This window comes from Pezoporus occidentalis, unplaced genomic scaffold (assembly GCF_034315485.1).
Source record: "Pezoporus occidentalis ecotype Australia unplaced genomic scaffold, CSIRO_AGI_Poc_V1 ctg157, whole genome shotgun sequence".
Taxonomy (NCBI): domain Eukaryota; kingdom Metazoa; phylum Chordata; class Aves; order Psittaciformes; family Psittacidae; genus Pezoporus; species Pezoporus occidentalis.
In genome coordinates this window covers 477,033-502,141 of record NW_026913393.1, presented here as the reverse complement: position 1 = coordinate 502,141, position 25,109 = coordinate 477,033, and the positions used below count along the sequence as shown (strand labels likewise).

The window sequence follows — 25,109 nt, the reverse complement described above, 5'->3', positions numbered from 1 at the left end:
CTACACTCTTTGCGGTGAAAGTGATTATCTGAAGCTGAGGATTGGGTCATTGGGAACATCATGTTGAAACTTCTTCTGGTTGTAATTGCAGTCCTGGGGGAGCTGTCAGCAAGTCACTTCTTTTCTTAAATACATGCAATTAGGATTATTTTTTTGTCCCCAGAATTGAGAATTGGCTTTTTTAAAGTCTTAGTTATTAAGTCTTGGTACCATGCTGTGAGCATTTTACCAAGCACGCTGCAGCACAGGTTCACTTGGGTGGAAAGCATGCTTCCAGACATGTGAGTCGAGACAGAAACTGGATATAAAGACAGATCATCCATCGGAAGACTGAAAGGATGTCTCGAGATGACTGTGGTGACTCATGACTTAATGACAAGGTGTGTTGTCATTTGGCCATAGTGCTGTCTTTATGGAGTCTGGCTAATGACTGGACTGCCTCCAAGAGGTCATGGGGACATCATGTAGGAGGACCAGGTTTGGGTAGGAGCATCTGACCGCTGCCTAGATGCTTACATGCATCTGACACCCTGCACCATCTGAATCATCGCTGCAATCATCAATCCAATTTCCTGGGATCTGCAATTTCCTGGGATCTGTGCCGAGGCTGACCTGCCTGTGCTCACAGCAGAGCACTGATGAGCTGATGTACGAGGAGGTGAGGGGGAGCTGGGTGGGACAGCTTGTGCTGCATCCACTTCTGCTGCAGAGTAAGAGGTGTCAAGGCTGTCCATCACATCCAGACAGATTTCAAGCTGAGCATCAAAGTGTAATTGCCTGATGCTTTGTTTCAGGGCTCAGGAAGAGGCTTTTCAGAAGTCCTGTGTCAAGCTGAATTTGGACAACAATTTTAAGATGCAACGTTTTACATTAGGAACCCACCTTATCATAATTTTTTGCTGTTTTGCATCATAATTGCTGGTTGGTCTCAGCCTCATTGCAACTAGTTATGTGTTCCCAGACTTCCCCCCTGAACCCAAACACTTCACTCTTAGGAAATCCAATTTTTGCTGGCTCGTTGACAGGAACATAAATATCCCATGTCGTAGGAAATGGAAAGAGAAATTGATTTGTCTACAGGAAGAGTTATGTCTTCTTTGGGTGATAGCTATGAAGACCTGTACATGTGTATTTTCATTATACTGCATGAGGATGCTTCTAAACATTTAGAAAACTAATTTCTCTCCTAGGCAGGAAAAAAATTTTGCCTCAAATAAAAAGCTCAGCTTCCATAATTGAGAATTTTATATATTTCTGGTAGTTTCTGTGCCTGTTGACCTGTAGATCCCTGGAGGTTAAAACTGTAATCCATAGAGACCTGTTGAAGGAGATAAAAGAGGGAGCAGTGTGGCTGTGTTTGGAGTGTCTGGTGTCTAAATTGGTTGTTGTGCTGGGAATGGCTGCAAAGCATGACTCTCAGTATTGTGCACCGAGATGCATGTCCTGTTCATTGGGAAGAGATTGATCCCTTTGCGTGCAGATGGAGGTATGGGGCTTCATTAAGAAATGGTCAAATCTTTACGAATTCTTGTGTCTTGGTTGTTACTAATAGTATTTGAAAATGTCATAATGGGAAGGTGGTGTGATTTAAGCCCAACTTAAGGATAACTCAGAACCATGCAGCCACTCTCTTACTTCCCTGCTTCATCCCGCCCACTCCTGGAGGGATGGGGAAGAGAATTGAAGGAATGCAAATCCCATGGGTTGAGATAAGAACAGTCTAGTAACTAATGTATAACACAAAACTACTACTGCTACCAGCAGTAATGATGATAAGGGAAATAATAAGGGGAGAGAATATGAAACTAAAAGGCTAAAGGGAAAAAACGATAAACACAAGTGATGCACAATGCAGTTGCTCACCACCCCCAGCCAATACCCATCCTGACCTGTTGGCAGATCCCCTAGTGCTGACAGGCTAAGAAATTGGGGCTGTTCAGCCTGGAGAAGAGAAGCTGCGTGGAGCCCTCAGAGCAGCTTCCAGTGTTTGAAGGGGGTTACAAGGATGCTGGAGAGGGACTCTTCATCAGAGGGATGGTAGCGATAGGACGAGGCATAACAGGTTAAAACTGAAACAGAGGAAGTTTAGGTTAGATGTAAGGAAGAAGTTCTTCACTGTGAGGGTGCTGAGGTTCTGGCCCAGGGTGCCCAGAGAAGCTGTGGCTGCCCCATCCCTGGCAGTGTTCAAGGCCAGGTTGGACAGAGCCTTGGGTGACATGGTTTAGTGTGAGGTGTCCCTGCCCATGGCAAGAGGGTTGGAGCTGGATGATCTTAAGGTCCTTTCCAACCCTAACCATTCTAGGATTGTATGATTTTATGACCAGCCATGTGGTTTTTGCTAAGTGTGTGTCCCAGTGTTTGAAAGTCCCACCACCCATTGCTCTCTGTGTAGTTTTTAACACCTGGGTGACTCCCCCAGGTTTCTATACTGAGCATGACGTGCTGTGGTATGGAATACCCCTTTGGCTAGTTTGGGTCAGGTGTCCTGTCTCTGCTTCCTCCTGGCTTCTTGTGCCCCTCCTCACTGGCAGAGCATGAAACTGAAAAGTCCTTGTTCAGGGTAAGCATTACTTAGCAACAGTTAAACACATCAGAGTGTTATCAGCATTGTCTAATTAGACTAAAGTCAAAACCACAGCACTGCACCAGCCACTAAGGAAAAAAATAGCTATTACAGCTGAACCCAGGACAGTAGGATGGGGTATATATGGAAGCCACCTTCTCCGGCACATTTCGTTGGAATGGGGCCATTTGGGCTGAAATGCTTACATAATCTCAATGTGCAAGATTATGAATAATCTGACTGTGTGTAAGAAATGTGGGGGAAAATTGGTAATATGGGATTCCCTGTTCGTAATGCATTTACGTGTCCATCCTGTAAAAGTCTGAGTCAGGTCTGATTTCTTGAATGGTTTGAAAGGCAAAATCCAACTCCCTTTACTTCTTTGCCTGTAAAGGGTGGAGAGGGCAGCCCTCTTTCTGTAGGGAGGACGTGTAAAGGGGCTATGAAGGATGAGTGTTAGGTTTTTGCTTTAGATGCTCTTGCTTTGGGTCACCAGTTTTGCCAAAAGCAGCTGCAGAGGTAAATTCAGGGTGATTTTCATTTTGCTGGAGGTTTCTCATAATTCCCACATGATTATACCATGATGCTTTTGCTTCATGTAAGAGTAAGGAATCATCGCCTTAATGTTGATGGGAATATTAGTCCTTAAGCATTAGTACTTAAATACATGGTTATTCTAGTACGTGTGAACTCATTTGCTGGTGTGCATGGCAGAGGTGGAACGGTGCAAGGTTCTGACATCCCACTCGTGTTGTTAGACCAAGGAGAAGTAATGCCACCATGACTCCTTGAAGAAGTAAGACAGCTTTCACCACTCTTATTGGTGACAGCAGGCTCTGGTAGCTGCTAGTGAAGAGCATCTCCATCCTTGGAGATACTCAAAAGCCATCTGGATGTGGTCTTGGACACCTGATTGTAGGTGGCCCTGCTTGAGCAGGAGGGTTGGACCACATGAGGTTCAGAGGTCCCTTCCTGCATTAACTGGTCTGTGACTCTGAAGCTGAGCATCTTCATGGCTGAGATGGCAGCTGCCCACTGGACCTTAGTGCATCTTGGAGATTGTGGACATTGCGTAGGAGGCCAGGGCTGGAGTTAGAGCTGAGCCTACATGTTCTCTGCTCCATGTTGTCCACAGCTTTGTGTCCTCGAGGCTGAAGCTGTGTCACGCCTTGCCCACGTGGTGTGCTTTTGCAGTGGGAGAGGGACTTTGCGTTGCAGTGAGTGTGGATTCACATGGGGTAGAGGAGCCCAGGTGCAGAGCTAGGACACCTCCATGGCTGGTGGTGGAAGAGACTGTGCTGTGATCTGGATAGCACCATGTGCCTTCTGGCAAGTAACCACCTTTCCCTTCTTCCTAGAATGGCAACAAGGACAGCAACCTTGACATGCTGGGCACAGACATCTGGGCTGCCAACACCTTTGACTCCTTCAGGTAAGCTGGTTTTAAAATGCTTTGAGAGATGGACTGTGCCCTCTCTTAGCCTTTGCCCACGTGTCTGTCCTGCCGGTACCCAGGCACCAGTGAGAACCCTGCTGGTACTCGTGTTGCTGCTCCTCCTCCTCTCCATCCCCATTTAGCCCATGGCACTAAGCACAGTCAATCTACTTAAAGCATCCTACGTGCTGAGGAGAGGCCACTGGATGAGTTTGCAGTCCAAACATCTGAAGCTGGTACTGATATGATTAGTTGTAATCATCTGAGACTTGAAAGCAGCTCTGAACTACTACTCTAGGATTTTACTCTTCCATTAATTGGAGGTTAAGTCGTGCGTTGGCATCACAGCTGCTGAGAAGAGCTCTTCATCTGCCACTTCAGCATGAGGAAAGTGGTGAAATATGTGCTCTATTCAGTTTTACGCATCTCTCTGTGCCTGGAGCAGTGCAAGAGTCTTCAGGGATTGAGTTCCCACCTAGGACTTGCTTCAGGCCACTGGAGCAGACAGCTTGTGTAGGACCAGAGAGAACATCTCCATTGCATGGACCAGACCATTACCTCTTGTGATACCCCCTTGATACAGAGAACAAGTATAGCTTGCAAGGTCTGTTCTGCATCATGCTGCATCATGCATCAAAACTAGGTGTTTAATGCAAGCAACAGGAGCTCTGCATCTCCAAAAAAAAAACTCCAGAAGAAATGAAAAGAAACATAATGCAGCAGTCTGAAGTTTGGAGGCATCCATGTGCTGTGCAGCACAGGGAGTGGTGCTTCCAGAAGTACCAGCTTTCATCATTTGCAGGCTCCGATGTGCTCTCTGCTCTTCAGCTTGGTGGTGTTCAATTAGTAGTGGACTTTCTTTCCTTGTTTTTTTCGCTGTTTTTCTCTCCTAGTGGTGCGACGTGGGACTTGCAGCCTGAAAAACTAGATTTCACCCAATTTCACAGGAAGCTGCGAAACACCTCCAAACACCCGTTGCCTCACATAGACAGAGAAGGGTGAGTGCCATGTGTGCGATACCATACTCCCCAGAAAGGTCTCTATCTTCTCCTTTGCTGTAGGAACACTGGCTTGGTGGCATGGCTCATGTGGAGGACATGGGGAAGAGGTGCTGGACCATGAACAGGGTTTGAGGATGCCACAATCAGTGTGTCTGTCTATTCTATCATCCAGTTCAGGGCTGGAGCAGAGTTGCTCAGTTTATTTTGCATTTCTTGGTAGAATTCAGTCTTTACCATGCTGCATACAAGTCCTCTAGATCCAAGACTTGTAGATTTAAACATTTCTGGATATTGGAGGAAAGATTCTGACTTAGTGCTGATCCTGATTACTATTCCCACAAGTGTTAGGGCTTCTGCTGTTCTCCCCAGCAAGACTTCAGGTAAGGAGAGAGCATTGATGTGATCCCTGTAGATCAAAGCGTTCATCCTTCATCTTCTCCTTTTAGTCACAAAACTGAAAACATTGAACAGCTCCTTTTGGTTGTGACAGCCTCCAGGAGCTTCCACAGTATTGCTGGATTCCTCTTTGGTTGTTGGCTGGTCAAGCCAAATAAATGCATACTGGAACCAAGTGGATGACTGATGTTGCTTAGGTGGACATCACTGTTGCTCTGCAGGTTAAGAAACAGTCATAGTTTGGGTTTTCCTCTCCTTATCAGGGCAAAGAGGAAGGAAAAAAATCAGAACAGGTGTAAAAGGTGGGGTTCAGAAGATTTCAGGTGGTAGCTCTTTGCCATCTTGTATGTAAGGATGAAATGCTCTCTCAGAGTTGGTTGTGCCAAAGTATAGGCCAGCACCATGCGCAAGTCTTAACGCAAGTCATGTGCAAATAACTCCAGGCTAGCAATCCCACTCCAGCCCAGATTCAGCATCCATACCTACACAGGTATATAAACAGCAATTTTCAGAATATTTCAAACAATATAACACTAGATTTCTGAGTCGGTAAGTGCCTTGGTCATGTTTATTCCCATTTCCACAGATGGTTTTGAGAAATGAGATGAAGCGCCCTCTGTAGAGTAAGATACGATGTGCTCCGTGGGGATGGCACTTGCCGGATGATCCTACCAGCGACATCTGCTGTGTACAGGGAGAAAGCAACAGGCTCTGCTTTGTCGTCTGCCTGCGGTTCATGGTGAATACCCAGGGTGCAAACATGTAGAGAAGGCAGTATGGAGGCGAGATATTTAATCACTCCTAAATACTACCGCTGTAAAAGTGGAGTAGGAATTAGCGTATATGCAGGAAAGTTAAACGGATGCTGTTAGCACAATCAGTGCATCTCCCAGGATGCAAATCGTACAGGTAGCCTGCACTGGAATAGAAGAAGTTGGGTTTATTTTTATCAAGTTGTCTGTGTTGTGCATTCATCAGCTCTCCATTCCAAATCTATGCAGAGTGTGATTCAGCTTGCTGAACCTCTTGAGAATCTCCACCTGTTAGCCAGGCATTTCCCTCTTGCAGGAGTGGGGTTTTTTAATGAGCTAGCTGTGCAATGGAAAAGCTAATTGAGAAAAGAGGAAAGATGCTGTCCCTAAGGGACCATTTTATTCCTTAGTTCAGTTGCTTGCCCAGGGTGGGCCATGTAGTTGCATCCAGATGATTGACCTCAAATGACTTTTGCTTGGCTGAAGCATTTTCCTCCAAAAAGACATCTGATTTTATTGGAAAATACTGAGTTTGGTGGTATGCTGAATAATCCAAGTGGAGAGGTGAAGGAAAACCAGGGAACTGTACTTCATTTCTGACCTGGATTTGTCCACCTTTAAATCCCAGTGTTAGCTCTTGCTGTGCTTTCACTCTTCCAGTTCAAACAACCTTTTGTAGCTGACACTTTCTCTTCATTCCAGGTATATCTCAAGCCTCTGTGTAGAGTCATACAATGATTTGGGCTAGAAAGGGCCTTAATATCATCCAGGTCCAACCGCCTGCCATGGCCAGGGACACCTCATACTCTTAGACCATGTCACCCAAGACTCCATCCAACCTGGCCTTGGCATCACTTTAGTTTCTCTACCACTTCATTGAAACATGACTGCCAGAGCTGCCTATGGTCCTTTACTTGAGGCTCAGCTATGCTGCCTCTAGAGGAAAGCTGCCTTCATCCTCCTGATCCTTGTCTCCTCATCCCCTGCCTCATACATGTATGAGTATACCTATTTTTTCACATAAATGTATTTTTAATGTCTATATAAACATACACTATATGATCGCCTTTGTAAATAAAAGTCAGTGTTTCACTTATGAGGGAAAGTCAATTGTCAGACACCTCTGATTTCCTATAAATCAATTAGCATGTTAATTAAATTGTTTCCATTCAGCTTGCTTTGTTTTTGAGCCTGGTGCTTTAGCACATGCCATTTTTCTGGATTCTCCCTTTCCCCTCACTGTTTGCTATAATTCCACCAAGATCTGTTGTTCTCTCACTTAGAGGCGATGATTACCTGGGTCTGCCTCTATCAGAATTTCTGTCGAATACATGTTATTTAACAATATCTTGTCACTAATTGACGAAAAAAACAAATCAGCATTCTTACAAAATAAACAGAGATCACCTCAATTGTATATAAATGCAGAAGGAACGTACTTACTGACCAGTTTTTTTTCTTTTGTGCCATTAGAAACTCTCAGCATCCAGCCTAGTAATTATCTATGGATTCTTTTCTTTTCTTGCTGCCACGACGTCCTTCAGCTGCCAGCTATGCATTTGGTCTGTCAGTGCCTGCCTTCCCACCCCAATTTCTTTTGCCTTTCAAATTGTATGTTTGTATTTATAACGATTGCTCTTTGCTGTCTTGAGTCTGTCTGTGCTTGTTTGAGGACACCTTTCTCAGCAGGGGAACTGGAGCTCACATGGAGGAGGAAGCATTTTCCATTCCTTTTTTGTGTCCTTACTTGTTTTTTTTTTCCAGGTGGGCTGTGCTTTCTGTTTTGCTTGGTCTGGGAATCGAATCCCCCAGCACTACTGCTAAGGACTGCCTTTGGTTTTCTCACGTTTACCAAGAGCGTTTGAGTGCCATGACGGATGGTGCAGGGGGAAAGGGCTGAGAAAAGCATTTAATTTTATATTAACAGCTTTGTGCCCATGTGGGAGTGTTTTGGAGGCACAGCATACTCGCTTCAGAGAGCCTCTTTGTTTACATGAGGGTCCTTTGCAGAAAGAACTAATCTTCCCCATGTGCCTTAATAGAGAATTAACTTTGGCTCCAGTGAGGTTTCACATGGTTTTGTTTGTTTTCTTCTTCCTCCAGGCTTGGAAAAGGAAAATATGAGGATGGAGACAGCATCAACTTGAACGACATAGAGAAAGTCCTTCCAGTGTGGCAGGTAGGTGATGAGGACATATCCTGCCTGTGGTGTGGTGGAGACCAGCAGCTCCCTGCCATACCTTTCCTTAGGAAACCCTCCCCAGAAATGGGAAGGTTGCTGGCCTGGATGTGCTGAGGTCCTTTGGGGTTTGTGATGGAGAATGAAGCCTGTAGTGTCAGCAAGCCTTGCTGTGAACCTTAGTGGTAAGCAAGGGCAGTTACCATGTAGGCTTTGTTGGGAGGTGAAAAGTTGAGGGCAGTGTATACACACAGACATATATATGTATATGCACATATATATATGTATATATGTACACAGGGCTCATTTATTTTAGGAAAGGAGATTCTGAAAAGCATCAAACCTCCTGGCAGCTGCAAAAGAAATTGCTGCCAGGAAGCCAGAAGTGACGGTGCACTGACCCAGATGTTTCTTCTGTGGGATGTGCATATGTTTGTTTGCAGTGCTCATCCACTTGTATGTTTTCCTTCTTCACATCTCTCTTTACAGCCCAGCTTCGGTAGTTCTGGTTAAATGACTTTTGATGCTCGGTGTTGGGGAATGGCAGGGTGAGATCCTCAGTTAAAAAGTCCAATTGAATAAGGTCAGTATGTCAGCATCATGTAATTTTCCAGTTTCCAGAGCCCTTAAAGGAGCTGAGTGTCCTGGGCTAGGCAAGTTTATGAGTGTTTCTGCTCTAGTGTCCTCTTTGCCTCTAGAGGGGAGGACAAGGACATCCCGTGCTGTGGTAGCGTTACCCTTTTCAGTGCTGAGCAAAGAGATCGCCAGGCTTCTTGTTTGTGCATCATCTGAGGAAAAGCTTTGGCCATTCTGCAAACCATGTGATGACCTGCCTCACTGTTTCTTTTGGGTGAGCTAGCTGGCACTAAATACTTGAACCAGTGGAGAAGTGCTGCTGACTTTGGCAGGGAGGAGCACTGCCTGCAGCTGCTTTCTGCTCAGTCTCTTCTATGCTTGGTATGTCTGGACTTTAGGTCACAGGGAGAAAACATTAAGTTCAGCTGATACAGAACCCAGTAATTCTGCAAAATAAGGTTATTTTCCATGGGAAATAATTGGAAATAAGGAATCAAACCATCTTTGGTGCGAGGAGCTGACTTTCTTCTCTAGGGTTTAAATTATTTTCTAATCAACAGCTATTAAATAAGCCAGGTCCTCCTGGTCTGCTTGTCATCTCATGCTGTCCTAACACCTGGTTGAGTCCAGTGACTCCAGTGGATTAATTCCAATATATACCTTAATACCTAGCTTAGTTGTTAGTGTGACATCTCTAAGCTGGAAGTGGGAATGATGGATTTGGTGTTCTGTTTGTGCCTCTGGGCAGACTCATGCAATGCTGCATTATTTTGGAGATGTACTTACCTAGGCACATGCAGTCATATGTGTGTCTTGGGAATCAGAGGCTGTGTAGTTCTGGGTGAGGATTTATCTTGTGCAGTGTTGACAAGTGAAATACTTGCAGACAGCTGGTTTAATCCTGACATGTCATTGTTAACTGGATTTGAACGCGATCAGGCAGTACCACTGTGATTTTGCTGGTCTCTGTCTCTCGTTTTAAAGGGCTCTGTGGGGCACAATGCATGAGGGCATAAAGGAAAATGTTTATGTGAGACTATGGAAGAAAAATCCTTCATCTTCTATGGGGCTTTTCCACACTGTGGTTATGTTCATGTCATATCCTGAAGAAGGTGCTCTTCAGTTTGGAGGTACATAAACTCTCATTCTGTCTAAGAGTTCATGGGCTGCTTACAGCAGCTGTGCATGGATGGAGGGGCTGGTCTGGTCGTGGACCAACCTAGTGGAAGGTGTCCCTGTCCACGGCAGGGGGTTGGAACTGGATGAGCTTTAAGGTCCCTTCCAACACGAACCATTCCATGATTCTGTGGTGCTCCAGCACAACTGGGCCAGTCCGAGCATCCTCCAGCATGGCTGAGATGGAAAAATGTTTTGCTGCTGAGTGTGCTTCAGCAGCTTTAGCAAGTAAGTTGGAGAGAGGTAGTGAGTCTTACTGCAGGCTGCTTTGGAAATTTGAGTTCTTTTGATAGTAAAGAATGATAGGCATGGAGGATGAATTTAGAACTAGTTTCCAGTATACAGCTAGGTCTGTATGTGAATATATACAGTGATATACAGTGACTATATATACACGCAGTGAAACACAGTGACACCACTAATGGGTTAAGCAGAATATTCTGAATATCTGGATGTTAATACAGATCCATGAGTTTTGCTGCTGGAATCTATCAGTAGCATTTCAACAAAAGATTGCAAGGAACGCCTGTGACTATTTGGCAATTAGAAGGTGAAAAAATAACCAAAACCCAAGACAACCTTCCCCCAGACCCTCTTTCTTCATAGCTGTCTGAGGGAACGGGGCTTGTCGCCAGCCTTTTGTTTTGAAACTGGAGAATTCGTGCATCCCGGGGATGCTGTTGGCCGGCTCTCAGCACGGCAAGCTCTGCCATCTCGTGGACATGCATGGGGAGGCGAGCCCGGCTGTCAGGACAACTGGTGTTTGAAGCTTCCTCCAGCCCCATCTTTTCAAAGCCGCTGTGGGGTGCTTGTTTCTACCGGTAAATAGGCTTTGTTTTGAAAGCCCTGTGGCTGGGAGCTCGTGAAGTCATTGCTTTGGCTCAGCTCATGAGCCGTAACCTCTTCATCTTTGCTTACCCATAGGAGTCTGCAGTTGGATTTGGGCACTGATTCACCTGAGTGCTGCCAAAAAGTGACTTTGGAAGAAAATAATCTTTTGAAGATAAGTGTTCCCCATTCATAATATCTGTTTTTTGATGGATGCCAGGGAGGATCGGTTGTCTGCTGTATTTCAAAGGCGCAGCTCAGATGCAGAGCCAGCCTTCATCATCCTCCTCATTTTCACCTCAGCTGGTTTGTGGAGGAGACCATGTAATCATCTTGGCATCATGGAGACATCACTGCGAGGGCTGAGTCAGTGCATTTTGCTTTTACTCCCTTTGGCAGATGCTTGGAAAGGCTTTCCGGCTTGGATATGTCGCTGCCAAGTGCCCTGGTCATAGATACGGTCTTCAGACTGGAAGCCCTTGGCAAGCCCTACACTTAAGACAGAAAACAACCCAAGGGGTCAGGTCCTACAAGATATCCCTCATCCTCCCTGTGAAGCTGTTGAGGCTCACAAAGGATAGAGGAGTCTGCCTGTCATGGGACATGCTGTCAATGCTGCTAGACACGATCAGAGAGTTTTGGGACACATCCCAAGTGGTTTCTGGACTGGCTTCTTGCAGGTTTTAGCTTTCAGTTTGCTGGAGTTATGCCTTCAAGATGGGCCTGCACAGTGTGGCTGTGTCTTCACTAGCCAGCAGCTCCTTGTCTTGGGTTTTAGGAGGTAGGAATCATGTGGCACTTTGAAAAGGTGAGCTGAGCTTAACTGGTGCTATAGGATAAACCTGGGAGACAGCACTGATATTATTTGGTTTTGGCGTCTTAATTGCCTTGCAGTTCATCTCCTTCCATTGTTTCCTCAATGAGTTTTGACCCTTTTTGTCATATGCTTAGAGTTACAATAAACTGCTTGTTTGTCTTCTGGCTGCAGTTGTCATCCAGCTTCCTTGTTGGATGAGAAACAAGGGAACAGCTCCTTAGGCAGAATCTGTAAGTTGCTCATGTTCCTCTTAGCACCATTTTCCTGACTTTGTCCAAACAGGCTTAGCAGTGGTGGGACTCCTGACTGTGCTGAGATCCCACCTGAATTTAGGCACCTAATAGGTGTTTCTGCCCACTGTCCTTGGGACTTCTCCTCATTGATGAGTATTTTCAAGTCAGACCTCAACAATTCAGTGCAGAGATTGTGTGAGGGACCTGTGCATGGGCTGGTCACTTGGGGTTCCTGCCATACGAGAGGCAATGGGCACGTTAGGGCATGATTTGTTGTATCTCAGTGTAGAAGTCTGGAGAAGGGTAGATGATTTCCATGTTAGGATACCCATGTTCTTTCCCTGTTAGCCTTGGAAGGAGCCCAGAGGGGCTAGCTCACACATGGATTTGTTCAGATAGTAGGTTCCTTAAGGGATATGAAGCCCACCCAAGTGTCCATGGGGAGAAGGGGGTGAAAAGCGTGGATCATGAGCAAGCATCTCATCTGCTGTCACTGTGCATGTGAGGGGAGGAGGTCAGTGTCCAGCACTGGTGTGAGGGCTTCCTTCTAGACCCTACAGACTGCTGACCCCTCCAGGGTGGTGGTGGCAATGGGACAGGTCTCTCTAGGGCTCAGGGATGGCTCTTTGGTGGGCTGGTGTTATTTATTTATTATCACCATACAGAGTCTTCATCCTCTCCACATCCTCTCAAGCCTGCTCTTTCTGCACTGTATGTCTGGGTAGTTCTCATTTTATCCAGCTTGTTGGCCAGCCCAGATCCCTCCTCTTTCAGAGCTGTGGCTACAGCAACCTGACTCTGAGTAAGCTGTTCTGCACTGTTGGAACTGGGTTGGGCTCATCCCCCTTGTCTGGCATCCCATCCCACTGGGAGTGACCTGGTGGTGCACCCCAGGTGCTGTCTGTTCCTCCTGCCACTCACCAGGTCTAACCCTAACATCCTTTTTGTGTCCAGCGAATGCTTATGAACAAGCTGGGGTTGCTCCCTAGGTGTCCCAGACTGGGGGGATTTCTTGTCCCTGCCCCAGATCCTGCCGGACTGCATGCAGAGCGTGTAGGCATGTCATTGCTTTCAGAGAAGGTTTCTAGTCGAAGAAGCCAGCTTCCCATATCCCAAGGGTCTTTCCAATACAGTAACTGCTAAAACCACAGTGGAAAGTCCCTGTCAACCAGCCAGGGTTTACTTGAGTATAGGTCACAATGTATTGGGAGTCAGTTCTGCACTGCTGAGTATAAAGCTTTTGTTTTGCTGTGACTTACAGTAAGATATGGTCTGTGGCCTGTTTTTTCTTGTATTTAACCCAACTGACAACAACCATCTCCTTGGGCTGAAAGGGCAGACTGCTATGGTTGTCTGTAACCCCTTCAGCATCACTCCCATGTTAGAGTTAAGGCCACCACTGACCAAAGAAGGCAGATGAGACCATTGCTGTTCCTAAAGCACTGTAGAGGAAAGGTCTGGACCATGGCTGGCATATGTCCCATGCAGGTCACCAGCTTGCAGGTTCTTGCAAGGTACATGCCTGGGCTCTGGCAGGGCTCCCACAGTTGTAGTGAGCCCTGAACCACATTATAAACCCCATGGATTTATTGGACATGCAGAAAAGGAGAGGTCTTCCAGTAGGCTTTTCAGATTATGGTAGTCCTCTATATCATACGACAGATTTATTCACTGCACAAAGAAACATATGGGAAATGGCTGAGAGCTTTTGTGTTTCCCTCATTATTACTGTTGTCATTATTTTCATTATTATCATTATTGTTCAGAGCTGGTTTCTGAGTGTAACAACTGAGATGGACTCTCCCTTCTGAAGACTGGTTTTATTTTTTCTGGCTGTCACCCAGTTCAAGCAGACTTAGCAATTACAGGAAGGTTTCTGTTGGAAGGGATCTTCAAAGCTCATCTACTCCATCCCCCCTGCAATGAGCAGGGACATCTTCAGTGACAGCAGGTTGCCCAGAATCACATCCAGCCTGGAATGTCTCCAGGGATGGTGCATCCACCACCTCTCTGGGCAGCCAGGTACTGTACCAGTATTTTACATTCTCTCACTGTAAAGAATTTTCTCTTCACATCCAGCCTGAATTTCCCCTCTCAGTTTAAAACCATCACCTCTCGTCCTATCACAGCAGGCCCTGCTAAAAAGTCTCTCCCCATCTTTCTTAGGCCCCCTTTGAGTATTGAAAGGCCACAGTAAGGTCTCCCCTTCAGGAGCCTTCTCTTCTCCAGGCTGCCCCAGCCCAGCTCTCTCAGCCTGGCTCCAGAGCAGAGCTGCTCCAGCCCTCGCAGCATCTCCGTGGGCTCCTCTGGCCTCGCTCCAACAGCTCCACGTCCCTCTTGTGCTGCTGCCCCAGAGCTGGATCAGGACTGCAGGGGGGGTCTCCCCATAGCGCAGCAGAGGGGTAGGATCCCCTCCCTGAGCTGCTGCTCATGCTGTGGGGGTGCAGCCCAGCACACGGGGGGGTTCTGAGCTCAAGCACACACTGAAGCCAGGTCATGCCCCACCATTTATCCACCGGAACCCCTAAGTCCTTCTCCTCAGGGCTGCTCTCCATCCGTCCATCCCCCATCCTGTATTGTTACCAGGGGTTGCCCAACCTGGGGGGGTGGACCCTGTGCTTTGCCCCATTGAACCTCATGGTGTTTGCACATTTCCATCTCTGCAGCCTGTCCAGGTTCTGCTGGGTGGCATCCTGTCCTTCAGGTGTCTCAACTGCACCACTCAGCTTGGTGTCATCACACTTGTGACAGTGCACTCAACCCCACTGTGTCGCTGATGAAGATAATAAAACAGTACTGGTCCCAGTATAGACCCCTGAGGGGCACTACTCGTCACTGGTGTGCATGCAGACATTGAGCTGTTGATCACTACCCTCTGGATTCGATCAGCTAGCCAATCCCTCATCCACCCATCAAACCCATATCTCTCCAGTTTAGAGAGAAGGATGCTGTGGGGGCCTTTGTTAAAGGCTTTACAGAAGGTCAGATAGACAACATCCGTAGCCCGCCCTTTGTCCCCTGATGTAGTAACTCCATCATAGAAGGCCCCTAATTTGGTCAGCCAGGACCTGCCCTTGGAGAAGCCATGCTGGTTGTCTTAAATCACTTCCCTGTCCTCCGTGTGCCTTAGCATGGCTCCTGGAAGGATCTGTTCCGTGATCTTCCCATGCATAGGGGTAACCTGACAGGTTGGTAGTTCCCAGGGTCCTCCTTTCTACCCTGCGTTTCATCAGGACCCACAAACTGATATATGTTCAGGTTCCTCAAATGGTCACAAACCTCATCATAGAATCACAGAATCATAGATCCTCTCAGTGCTGGCTCATCATTCATGGGGGTGCCTTCCCAGCCTGGTGGGCACAGAGATGCCCATGGCATGGGGGTTGGAACTAGATGACGTCAAGGTCCTTTCCAACCCTAACTATCCTATGATTCTATGCTTGTTTATTGTGGTTCCTGTGGCTGGTACCTGTCAGCCGGGCAGGGCTGGGGCCGGGCTGCCCTGATGTATGGCGAGGATGGGAGGCATTGGGGTGAGAGATGCGGGCTTGGAATGTGCAGGGGCGGCCGCTCTGAGGCATCCGCGTGTTGGTGGCCCCGGGGACACCGCCGGTGGCAGCGGGGAGCCCTGCGGCACTAGAGGGCACTGCGGCCCCGCAGCACGGCCCCGGAGCCCTGCTCTGGGCTGCCGGAACCGGAGGCTTCTCACAAAGGCTTTTTCCAAGAGCAGACGTGGAGTCTCGCATTGTCCTGCAGCAGGTCATGCTGCTCCCCATGGGCTGCGTCCACCTCGGCATCAGCGTGCGTGGCCAGCCCGGTGGACCCAAGTTTGCACAGGCGGAAGGTGTTTCTCTGCACCCGGGATTGTATTTGATTATCATTGTGCACTGTTGTGAGCTTCAGAGCAGTGGGAGGCACTGAGCAGTGAAACTGGAGGTGTCTGAACTCCCCTGTTGTTGTCTTGTCCAAGCACCACTGCCCTAAGGGGAGCTGGTGCCTGAGGGTTAGATGTGCCCCACAGCCCAGGTCTCCCTTGCTTGCCTTGCAGCACCTTCCTGACTCCTCTTGGAAATCCCACTTTTGCGAATGTAATCCTCAACTCTGCATATTTCCTATGGGATGATCTGGCAGGGCTCAGTCCGAAGTGATGCGCTTGACCCCAGAGAGCGGTGCCAGATGTGCTGAGGGGTCCTCCCTTCCTTCAGAAGGTGCTGCTGCCCCATGAAATGTAGGATGTTCCTCTGAGCACCCACATTTCCATTTGTCCATGTGTCCCTTTCCCCCATCTATTCTGTTTTCACCACACCACTTTGAAGGATATGCCAACCTCAGCAGGAGGGAGATGGAGACCATGTTGGTGGCTACTGCTGGACCACTTTTGTACTCTAGACCACAGATGGGGTTTGTGTTCAAAGTTAGGGACCACAAGGACAGGAGAGACTGGGAGAACTGGGTGGGTAAGTCCGTTCTTAAGGAGGATGATGAAGAAAGATCCTGGGGTTTGCTTTTAACGAGTTCACAGGCTCAGACCTGAGAAGTGGAGTTTTTAACTGATTTGGGTATGGGGACTTGTACTGGGGAGTAAATGACAACTCAACAGGCATTTGAGTTGGGAGAGTCGGAGCTTGATGATCTTAAGGTCCTTTCCAGCCCTAACTATTCTATGATTTGAGGCTCAAAAATCTCATCATATTTTGCTCTGGCTAAAACACATCAGAGAACAACACAGGCTCTTCTCAGCCTTACAGCTGACTTTCCTTTCAAAAAGGTTTGCTTTTGTGCAGCTATGTAACATCCAAAGCAAGCCTGAAATGTTTCATTTTGGTTCTTTCCCAGTGCTTTCTATAGACAGTAGCACACTCCCTCCCAAAATTTTAACTTCTGAATAGTGTTATATCTCATTCCCCCTTGTTTTCCCAGAGGATTCATCAGAAGTATGAGAGGGCTTTTGCTGCAGTCCCTTGAATTTGCTGAATATTTTACTGAAACTGCTTGTGGAGTACTGATTAAGTTAAAAAAAAAAGTTATTAAAAGTAGCAGAGAAAAGAAAAACTCATATTTCTAAAGATCCTGAATAAAAACTCAATGTCTCTCTGGTCAGGCAGCTATTTCTGCTGGCTTGGTTATTTCCACATCGTAATCCCCTTCCTCGCTCCCTGTGAAAGACCTGAATTTTTAATAAAATCGAGGGAAGGAAAGAATTTTCTCTCTTAAAGAAAAAAAGCAGATACACCAGAGGACCAGGGAACAGAGACGTGGGTATGTCCCCGTTGGCACAGGGGCCTGCAGAGCCTAGAAACACATTGCTCTCTAAAAATCCTGCTAATGGGGGATGTCCTTGTCCCTCGTCTGACAAAATATGAGGTTACTGTTTCCTGTTGCATTTAACAATTTCTTCTTAAACAGAAGATGCTTCCCTCCCCCTTTTCTGCTGCCTTTCCTCTCATGTTATGGAAATAGAAACTGATACAATAAGTGAGACCAGAAGTTCTTAAAAAGCGAATTTCCTGCCTGGAGGCAGCAGGTAAGTGAATCCCATCCAGCCTGAAGAGATGTATATATAGCTGTGGGTGTAAATATAGGTATTTAGTGGCAGCGTAAGTGTTCATTGCAATCCAAGGTGGTTTGGTCAAAGATTGTCATTTAAGTGGGAAATTTATTGCTGCACAAGACGCCTGGATGTCTCTTCCGCAGGGAAAATAAAGACTGTTTATAAAGGGAATTAAATGATGTCCTTGCTTGCAGTAGCAGCCCAAGTCCTGTAACACAGAAGTTCTTCCTAGTCCCGCATCCATATTATCCTTCATTTTATGATTTTGAAATTATCTTTGGGGTTTATTTGGGGTTTGGAAGATAACTCCATAAACTTCTCCGCTGGCTCTAAAAATGGCAAGTGCTTGGCTGTACTCTTGGTCAGTGAAAGAAAACTCGGCCATTCCCAAAATGCCTTTGCTGGATGGTGAGATTGAAGGATTTCATCAGGGCTAATAGAAATAGCAAGAGGAGTGTGGTATCCATGCCTTCGGCCACACGATGCTGCCCCGGTGTCCATATGTCCCCGGGCTTTTCTGCTGTGCCCTTCACCTGCTGGTACCACTGTGGAGAAACTCCTCATTGTTGGCTTGCTTTCTATTATTTTGTTTAATTCCTGTAATGTATGAGCAGAGAAACCACTGGAGAATGATAAAACTTCATTTCTTCCTGCTTTTGTGACCCACTTGATTATTTTGTTTCTCATTGTATGTTCTTTTGAGACGCCTTGTCAGAACGGAAGGGAAATATGTATGCTTATAGGAGGCCATTTGTTTCCCTTTGACTGGGCAAAATAAGCAGGTATTGCATAAGATAACACATTGCTTCTGCTTGCTGGTCCTGGGGAGGGAGCCATTGAGACTTACTCCATCACGTGCCTGTGAACAGTGGAATTTCATAAAGCAGGTGGGCTCCGTATGCCTTCATTTGGGCATCCTTCCTCTTGGGGCTATGAATAAATACAACATAAAAATGTGTGTTCTTCAGGTTCTGGTTGCTGCATGTTTTCTACATGACAATGAAAAGGTTTTGGGGTTGCTAGTTGCATGGGCATGGTTTGAAGCAGCAGCAGGAGAGATCATAGAATCATAGAATAGTTAGGGTTGGAAAGGACCTTAAGATCATCAAGTTCCAACCCCCCTGCCATGGGCAGGGACACCTCACACTAAACCATATCACCCAAGGCTCTGTCCAGCCTGGCCTTGAACACTGCCAGGGATGGAGCATTCACAACTTCCCTTGGGCAACCCATTCCAGTGCTTCACCACTCTTACAGGAAAGAATTTCCTCCTTATATCCAATCTAAACTTCCCCTGTTTAAGTTTTAACCCGTTACCCCTTGTCCTATCACTGCAGTCCCTGATGAAGAGTCCATCCCTGTTGTTTTATGATTGCTTTGCAGTGGTAGTCTGGACCAAGGCCATTTTTTAATATTCAAGAGTGAAGCACAAATTCTCATTTGTTGCAATTTAAAAGAAAACCCGAGTCCAGGATAATCTCCACTTTTCCAGCTTGGTGGTACCAGCAGGTCCCACTGCTGCTGCTGCACCTCCTGAGCAAGCCAGAGCATGATGATGGTGGCTGATCTGCTCCAGCCATTGGGCTTGTGGTCGATGACAGCTTGGTCTTCCGAAAGCATTGGGCTAGAGTGGGCTTTTTTAAAGCTTTCTTGTCATTTGGGTTGTTCCCATTCACACCACTATGTCTGTGGAGCTTGTTGTCCTGTAGTTAGGACCTCTGGTGTAGACAGTGCTGGGAGATATCAAGGATGGAGGAGCTTCAGTGTTGCCTGTGGTCGAACAACCAACTCAAACTTAATCAGGAGAATCTGGGGGCTAGGCAAATTGTGGTTGAACTTGCAAACGCAACCAGTGTGCTAAAAAATCACCTTGCATGCAGACTTTGATCTGGAAACCCAGTGACACCTTTTGATACCTGGATTGTTGCAGTAGCGTTTCAGGTTGTGCTCTCTTTTGCTTTTGCTGCAAACCAACCCTGAGTGCCTTAAGGCTTTGGGAGCTGGTGCAGTCCATGTTCTCCCTATGGCATCACTACCCAGCACCAACAGTGTCCGGGCAAAACAGGTCACTACCTCTATAGGCAGAAAGGCGAGAGGTTAAACTCATACTGAAATGGTTATTTCAGCCAGAAATAGCAAAGGGGGTAAAAAAATACTATACTGTGACCGTTAGGGTGCGATCCTGCCATCACAATATCGTTTTGCTCATTTTTTATCTTTATTTTTCATGGTTGGCTTAACAATTGAAAGGCTGCGCTGCGCTTCGGTTTTTCCAGTCTGCTGCGTCGTGTGACCCCGGTGACTCTGAGTTAAGCCTCATTATATAATGGCGGGGTGTTTTTTTGGAAAACCTCCATTTAATCCTTTTGGAGCAGAATTTGCTGGGGGGGGGGGGGGGAGGCATGGGTGTTGTTTTGTGTTGTTTTGTATTGTATCGTCTTGTTTCCCCTCCTCTCCCCACTGCCGACCCCTTCCCCGCGGGCGCGCTGGAGGCATCAGGATGGGAGCAGGGTCCTTTCTTCCTTTCTTGTTTTTTTTTTGGTTTTTTTTTGTTTTTTTCTGAGAAAGGAAAAAAAGAAAAAGGAAAAAAAGCAAGGTTTATTTTCATTTGCTTGGGTTACAGCGCCTTTCCCCGCCGTCGGGGGGAAGGACTACGTGATATGCAGCAGGTATTTTGTGAATGGAGCACAACCCTGTGACTCCCTGTCGCTCGGCCGAAGGGGGAGGCAGGGGAAGGAGAAAGAAAAAAATAAGAACTAAAAAACCACCACCCAGTGACTCCATCTGACTCGTTTTGGCTGGAAAACTTTTTCAGCGCCGTGGTTCTTAAGCCAGGAGGAAGCTTTCTTCTGGCCCAAGAACAATAAAGGGGTCAGCAGCCTGATCCTCCCTCCTACACCCTCTTCCTTCCATTGTGAGGGGTCTGTGCAAATATCCAAGGCTGCTTCTGCTGGGGCCTGAGGGACCTGAGCTGCACATGTGACATTAAAGAGAGACTCTGCGAACTCAGTAATCCTGAGCTGCGAAAAGAAAAAAAAGGAAGAAAACACAAAATGAAGTCTCCAAGGTGCTCTGTTTCTGGTGTAGCATCGTGCATGGAGAAGGTACCGATGAGAGGTTCTCATGGGAAGGGGAAGTCTGTCCCCTGACCATGCATAGGAGCTCCTCCACAATGCCGCAGTCACATCTTCCACAGTGTCTACTTGACAAGTGGCCAAATCCCCACAGAGAGCCGATGAACCCTCGTGTCTCACCAGCTCTTAACCTTCATTTCTCTGTTTGTCCAAGATGAGGTATTTCTGCTGCTCTCCTGTGTGCTGGTGCTGTCTGGTCTCCAGCGAGGACAGGGTCGAAGGAGGCACAGCCGTTTGCCATGTTATGCTTGCTCCAGGGATTGACCACCATCTGGCAGCACCCGGGTTCTCAAGCTGGCACCTTTAATGATGTGCCTGCTGCTCCTCAAGTGCATATCACAGACCATGCAGTTCCGACACAGCAATCCCTGGACAAAAAGGTCTTTGGAGAAGTGCTATGGTGACCTGACCCACAGCAGTGTGCCCACCAGTCCTGTCCGTCATTAAGGCAGCCTGCATCTCTCTGTTGGGTATGGTTGTAGACAATCAGAGGGCTGCTGTGGTTTCTATGAATCCAGAGCAGTCACAAAGTGTGCAAACCATGCTACCATGAATGATGACACCTTTTTCAGGTGGCATTTGATATCTGCTGGGCTAGATACCACCTCCCTTCCCACAGGAGGAGGTGGGACCTGTGGCCTTCTGTGAGAAGGCATTTCAATGCTGTAAGCCATATCATGCACTGAAGACCTGATTCATTTGCCAGAGGGAGACTGGACGATGCTCATCAGCTTGTAGGAACCCACCTCTTTCTATTTTCTCCCTTTCTTTTTTTACACAACAACCAGCTAACATCAAGTGTGACCTCCTCTCGCTGTGTTCCAGCCTGTTGGACTTTGGCACCAAGCAGTCGCATGAATCATGACGGTGATTCTGCTATAAGGCAGTTCCTGTCGTTATTATCTCCTCGCTGTGTCGATAACGCTGTGGTGGCGATGGTCAGGATTTCCTCGCACTACAGAGCTTTCCTGAAGATCAGCTCTGCGAGCGGTGGAGGAAGTAGCCGTTACGAGATTGCTCCTGGCTGCTCAGAACTGGGTGGCCAACTTCAAATGTACGTGCGACCTGACATAATCTGAAGAGCACGGCGGCGGCTCCTCTTTCCTCTCATCCGCTTTGTCAGTGCAGGCGGGTGGGAGCTCCTCTTCTGCAGATGAAGAAGCAAGACCAAACCTGGTTATGGAAAACTGGCGATGGAGATGGGGATGTTGTCCTCCCATGTCTTGCCTGCTGTCCCAAGGGCATGGTAGGAACACTCATGGTCAGGGAGAACTTCATGGTCTCGCATCCACACCTCTTGCAGTGCCATGGTGTTGGGACTACAAGAACTACGGGGTCCTGTAGTTGAAAGGAAAACTGGTTTTTGTTCAATTTATAAATGCTTATGCAAACAGATTTGTTATTTAAACTCGTTTACAAATGCCCTTGTTTGAAGGTAAAAAGCAGGGAAGCTGGAAGTTCTTTTAGCCTTGGTATTATATTCTTTTCTACTGGAGCATCTAGCTCCAGGATTTCAGTGGTGTTTCCAAGCAGCATAGCTATTCAGGTAATAAATTATAATTACACGGGCTATGTTGACCTTGGTGGAGGGCAGGTGGAGTGTGACTGGCTTTCAAATACAGCTCATTTGCTGCTCTTCCTCGTCTAGAAGAAGAAATAGTGCCCACCTCCCCAGGGCCAGCAAGCCAGAAAAATATATCACAATTAGCTACAAGGGGAGCTAATTAGAGCATTAGAGGTGGAGCTCGTTGACTACTGACCATCCTGCTGTTCCTGTCTGCAGTGGAAGCAGGGCGCCTTGTTTGGCTTCGTACTTTTGCATACAAAACAGGATTTGAATGTATTCTGCCAGTCCTCAGCTTCTGAGAGCTGCTGGTTCAGGAAGGGCACGACTGTTGGCCCTGCCCTTCTTCTGGGAGGTCTATGGTAGCTTTCCTGACACAAGTTTGGATCATAACAGAAGGTGTTTTGGCAGTGCAGAAGTCTTTCTGCATGTGAAAACTGATAATCTGGTGGTCGTCTACAGTGGTTTTCAGTTTGGATGGGGTACTGCAGGCATCTTTCACAGGTGCTTTTCCAAAGATAGGTGATTATTTAGTGCTATTGCTATGGGTAACACAGGTAAATAAGATGATCATGCCCTTGTGGGAAGGACTTAAACTTCAGGCTTGAGTTCAGAACCATATGATTATGCAGCTGAGAATGGTTAGAAGAAAATTAGATGGGGACGGGTGAAGGATAGGAGTGGGACTTGGTGATGCTCCATTAAGCCCCTGTAAAGTCTGGGCAGGTTGCTTCTCCTTTGTGAGAGCAATCCTACTGCTGGAGAAATCAGCAGCAAATCTTCATCTTCTGTGTCCATGTTTCCAATCTTCTGCTCATCTGTTTTGTCTGTAAGTTCCAAGCCTTGCCTGTGTTGCTTGTTTGCAGTGGTTGCCTCTCTCTGCCAAGAGGGCTTTCACTATGCCAGACCTGCACATGTGCCTATAGCCACCAAGGCCATAGCATTGATAGATGCAATTGAAATAAAGTAAAAAAGCTCATGTGAAAGGGCATGGAAGGCAAAAAAAAAACAGTTGTGCAGGTGACCTTTAGAAGCTGTTTGGCCTCTTGGAGTATTCCCTGTTGAGTGCTGCACTTGCTATGGGGAGAGCATGGTGGTTTCATGGATTTTGTGTTGCCACGTGTCTCGCCTTCCCCCATGTGTCCACCAAAAGGCTGTTCAGATCTTAAACATGTGCAGAGAGCCACATCCAGGGTCAAGGTGCAAGGAGGCTCCTGCCCTGAGAGGTGAGGACTGTGGTGTCTGGGGCTGTAGGATTCTCTCTGGGTTAGGAGCTGTGTACAGTAGGAGCAGTCACCAGCCTCATCTTACGTGCGCCTCGTCTCACTGGTTAGGATCGTTTCCCCCATGGAAACCATCAAGAATTTCCGTTATTTCCTTTCCTGAGGCTTTGTTTGGGTGGGGATTTCTGGAAGGTATTTCACAGGCAGGTATAATTAAAGAAAGACATGCTTTGCCTGGAGGCTAGACAAGGTTTCTTTAAAGCCAAGCTTTTAGAGTGGTGGCAAAACAGAAACTGTTTGTTGCCTGGTCTGATGGAGGGGAGGTTGGGGAAAGGGGGGAGCTAATCAGCTGGGAATCATCCCAGTTAAACGCTGCGCACCAGGGTTAAGGCCCTTATCCAGCAAATCCTTGAAATATGTGCTTAATTTTAAGTCCCCCTGACTTCAATCTGTTTACTCTTGTGCTTAACTTTAAGCATGTGCCTAAGTGCTCGTCTGGCTGAGGGCCAAGGCAAATAGTAGACTTAGGAGCAGATTCACATAAAGTAAATGCTTTACTGAACCGAAGTCCCATGGGACAGCGGATGCTATAGCAGGTCTGGGATGATGGAAGGGGATGGTGCTACGTGTTCTAGCCCTGTCAGGTTATTCAGCATTGGGTACCATGGACCTGGGGTTGTGCTTGCCTTATGGGAAGCGTCCTAATAGTGTAGTGTCTAAATGGGTACCTTAATTTCAGTGTCTGTATTTCACTGTTCTGAAGGCACCAGCCTCACCTTTAGCCTTGTGTATACCACAAATGCAGTCTGGGGAAAAAACATGCAATTTTTTCCTCTGAATTTGGAGAGAGGAACATTTTATTGAAGAAACATAGCCATGCTTTTATCATCATAAAATGATGATGATACAACATCAGAAGAGGAAGGAGAGCATGACCTGACTAATAAATCTTCATAGGAATTTGTGCGGCTGCATTAACACTTACAACAAAAAGGATTCCTGTATTAGCACAAGCTTTTATAATGGCTTTATCTTCTTCTTTCCTGTTCCAAGCTAATTCCTGAAAGCCTTCTTTTAATCCCCCTTTTGCTCATCCAGCCTGGACTTCTTAGAATTGCAAAGGCATTTTTATTCTTTATTTTCAACCTATGAATGACAGCACTTAAAGCTAATAACTGGAGCCGTGGCAGGCATGAAAATGGAAAGCCACCCTCGGAAAACAAGGTCTGTGTTTTCTGAAAACACCACTACCAGGGGTTAAGGGAAATCTGCAGCTGGAACAAATACAGCGCTCATCTAACTTCCTCAATAACTCTGCTGGAGGAGCGGGCAGTTGCCAGACGAAGGAAGCGTGGTTAGCCATGGAGTCTTTGAATGCTGCTCCGTTTCCCCCTCAAACCCATGGAATTTATATTAACCTCCAGCTTTTCTTAGCTGGTGGGAATTTGTTTTAATTTTTTCTTAACACGAGGAAGAGCTTCGCTCTTGTTGCTTGAGTTTAGCGGAGGAGACGGTTCTGCTCCTCGCACGGCGCTCTTGCTGGCAAAAGGCCATGGATGTTAAATGAATAGTTTTTGGCAGTGATAACAAGAGAAAGGCTGAGGCTGCCAAGCACAGAGACACAGGCATCTGATGACTTGGTTTTGGGAAGGGCAGGCTTGAGCCATCCCAACTCGCTGGA

At 46.9% G+C, this 25,109-nt stretch overlaps 1 protein-coding gene across 5 annotated transcripts in view; it reads left to right on the top strand.

Moving 5' to 3' along the window:
• CTIF (cap binding complex dependent translation initiation factor) overlaps positions 1–25,109 on the top strand; it is a 153,506-nt gene that overhangs the window by 48,825 nt on the left and 79,572 nt on the right. For all 5 annotated transcript variants that reach the window (XM_062611745.1, XM_062611743.1, XM_062611747.1 and 2 more), the window contains 3 exons: positions 3,922–3,995; positions 4,892–4,996; positions 8,251–8,326. In XM_062611745.1, coding sequence (XP_062467729.1) covers positions 3,922–3,995; positions 4,892–4,996; positions 8,251–8,326 — 255 coding nt within the window. The remainder of the gene's footprint in view (positions 1–3,921; positions 3,996–4,891; positions 4,997–8,250; positions 8,327–25,109) is intronic.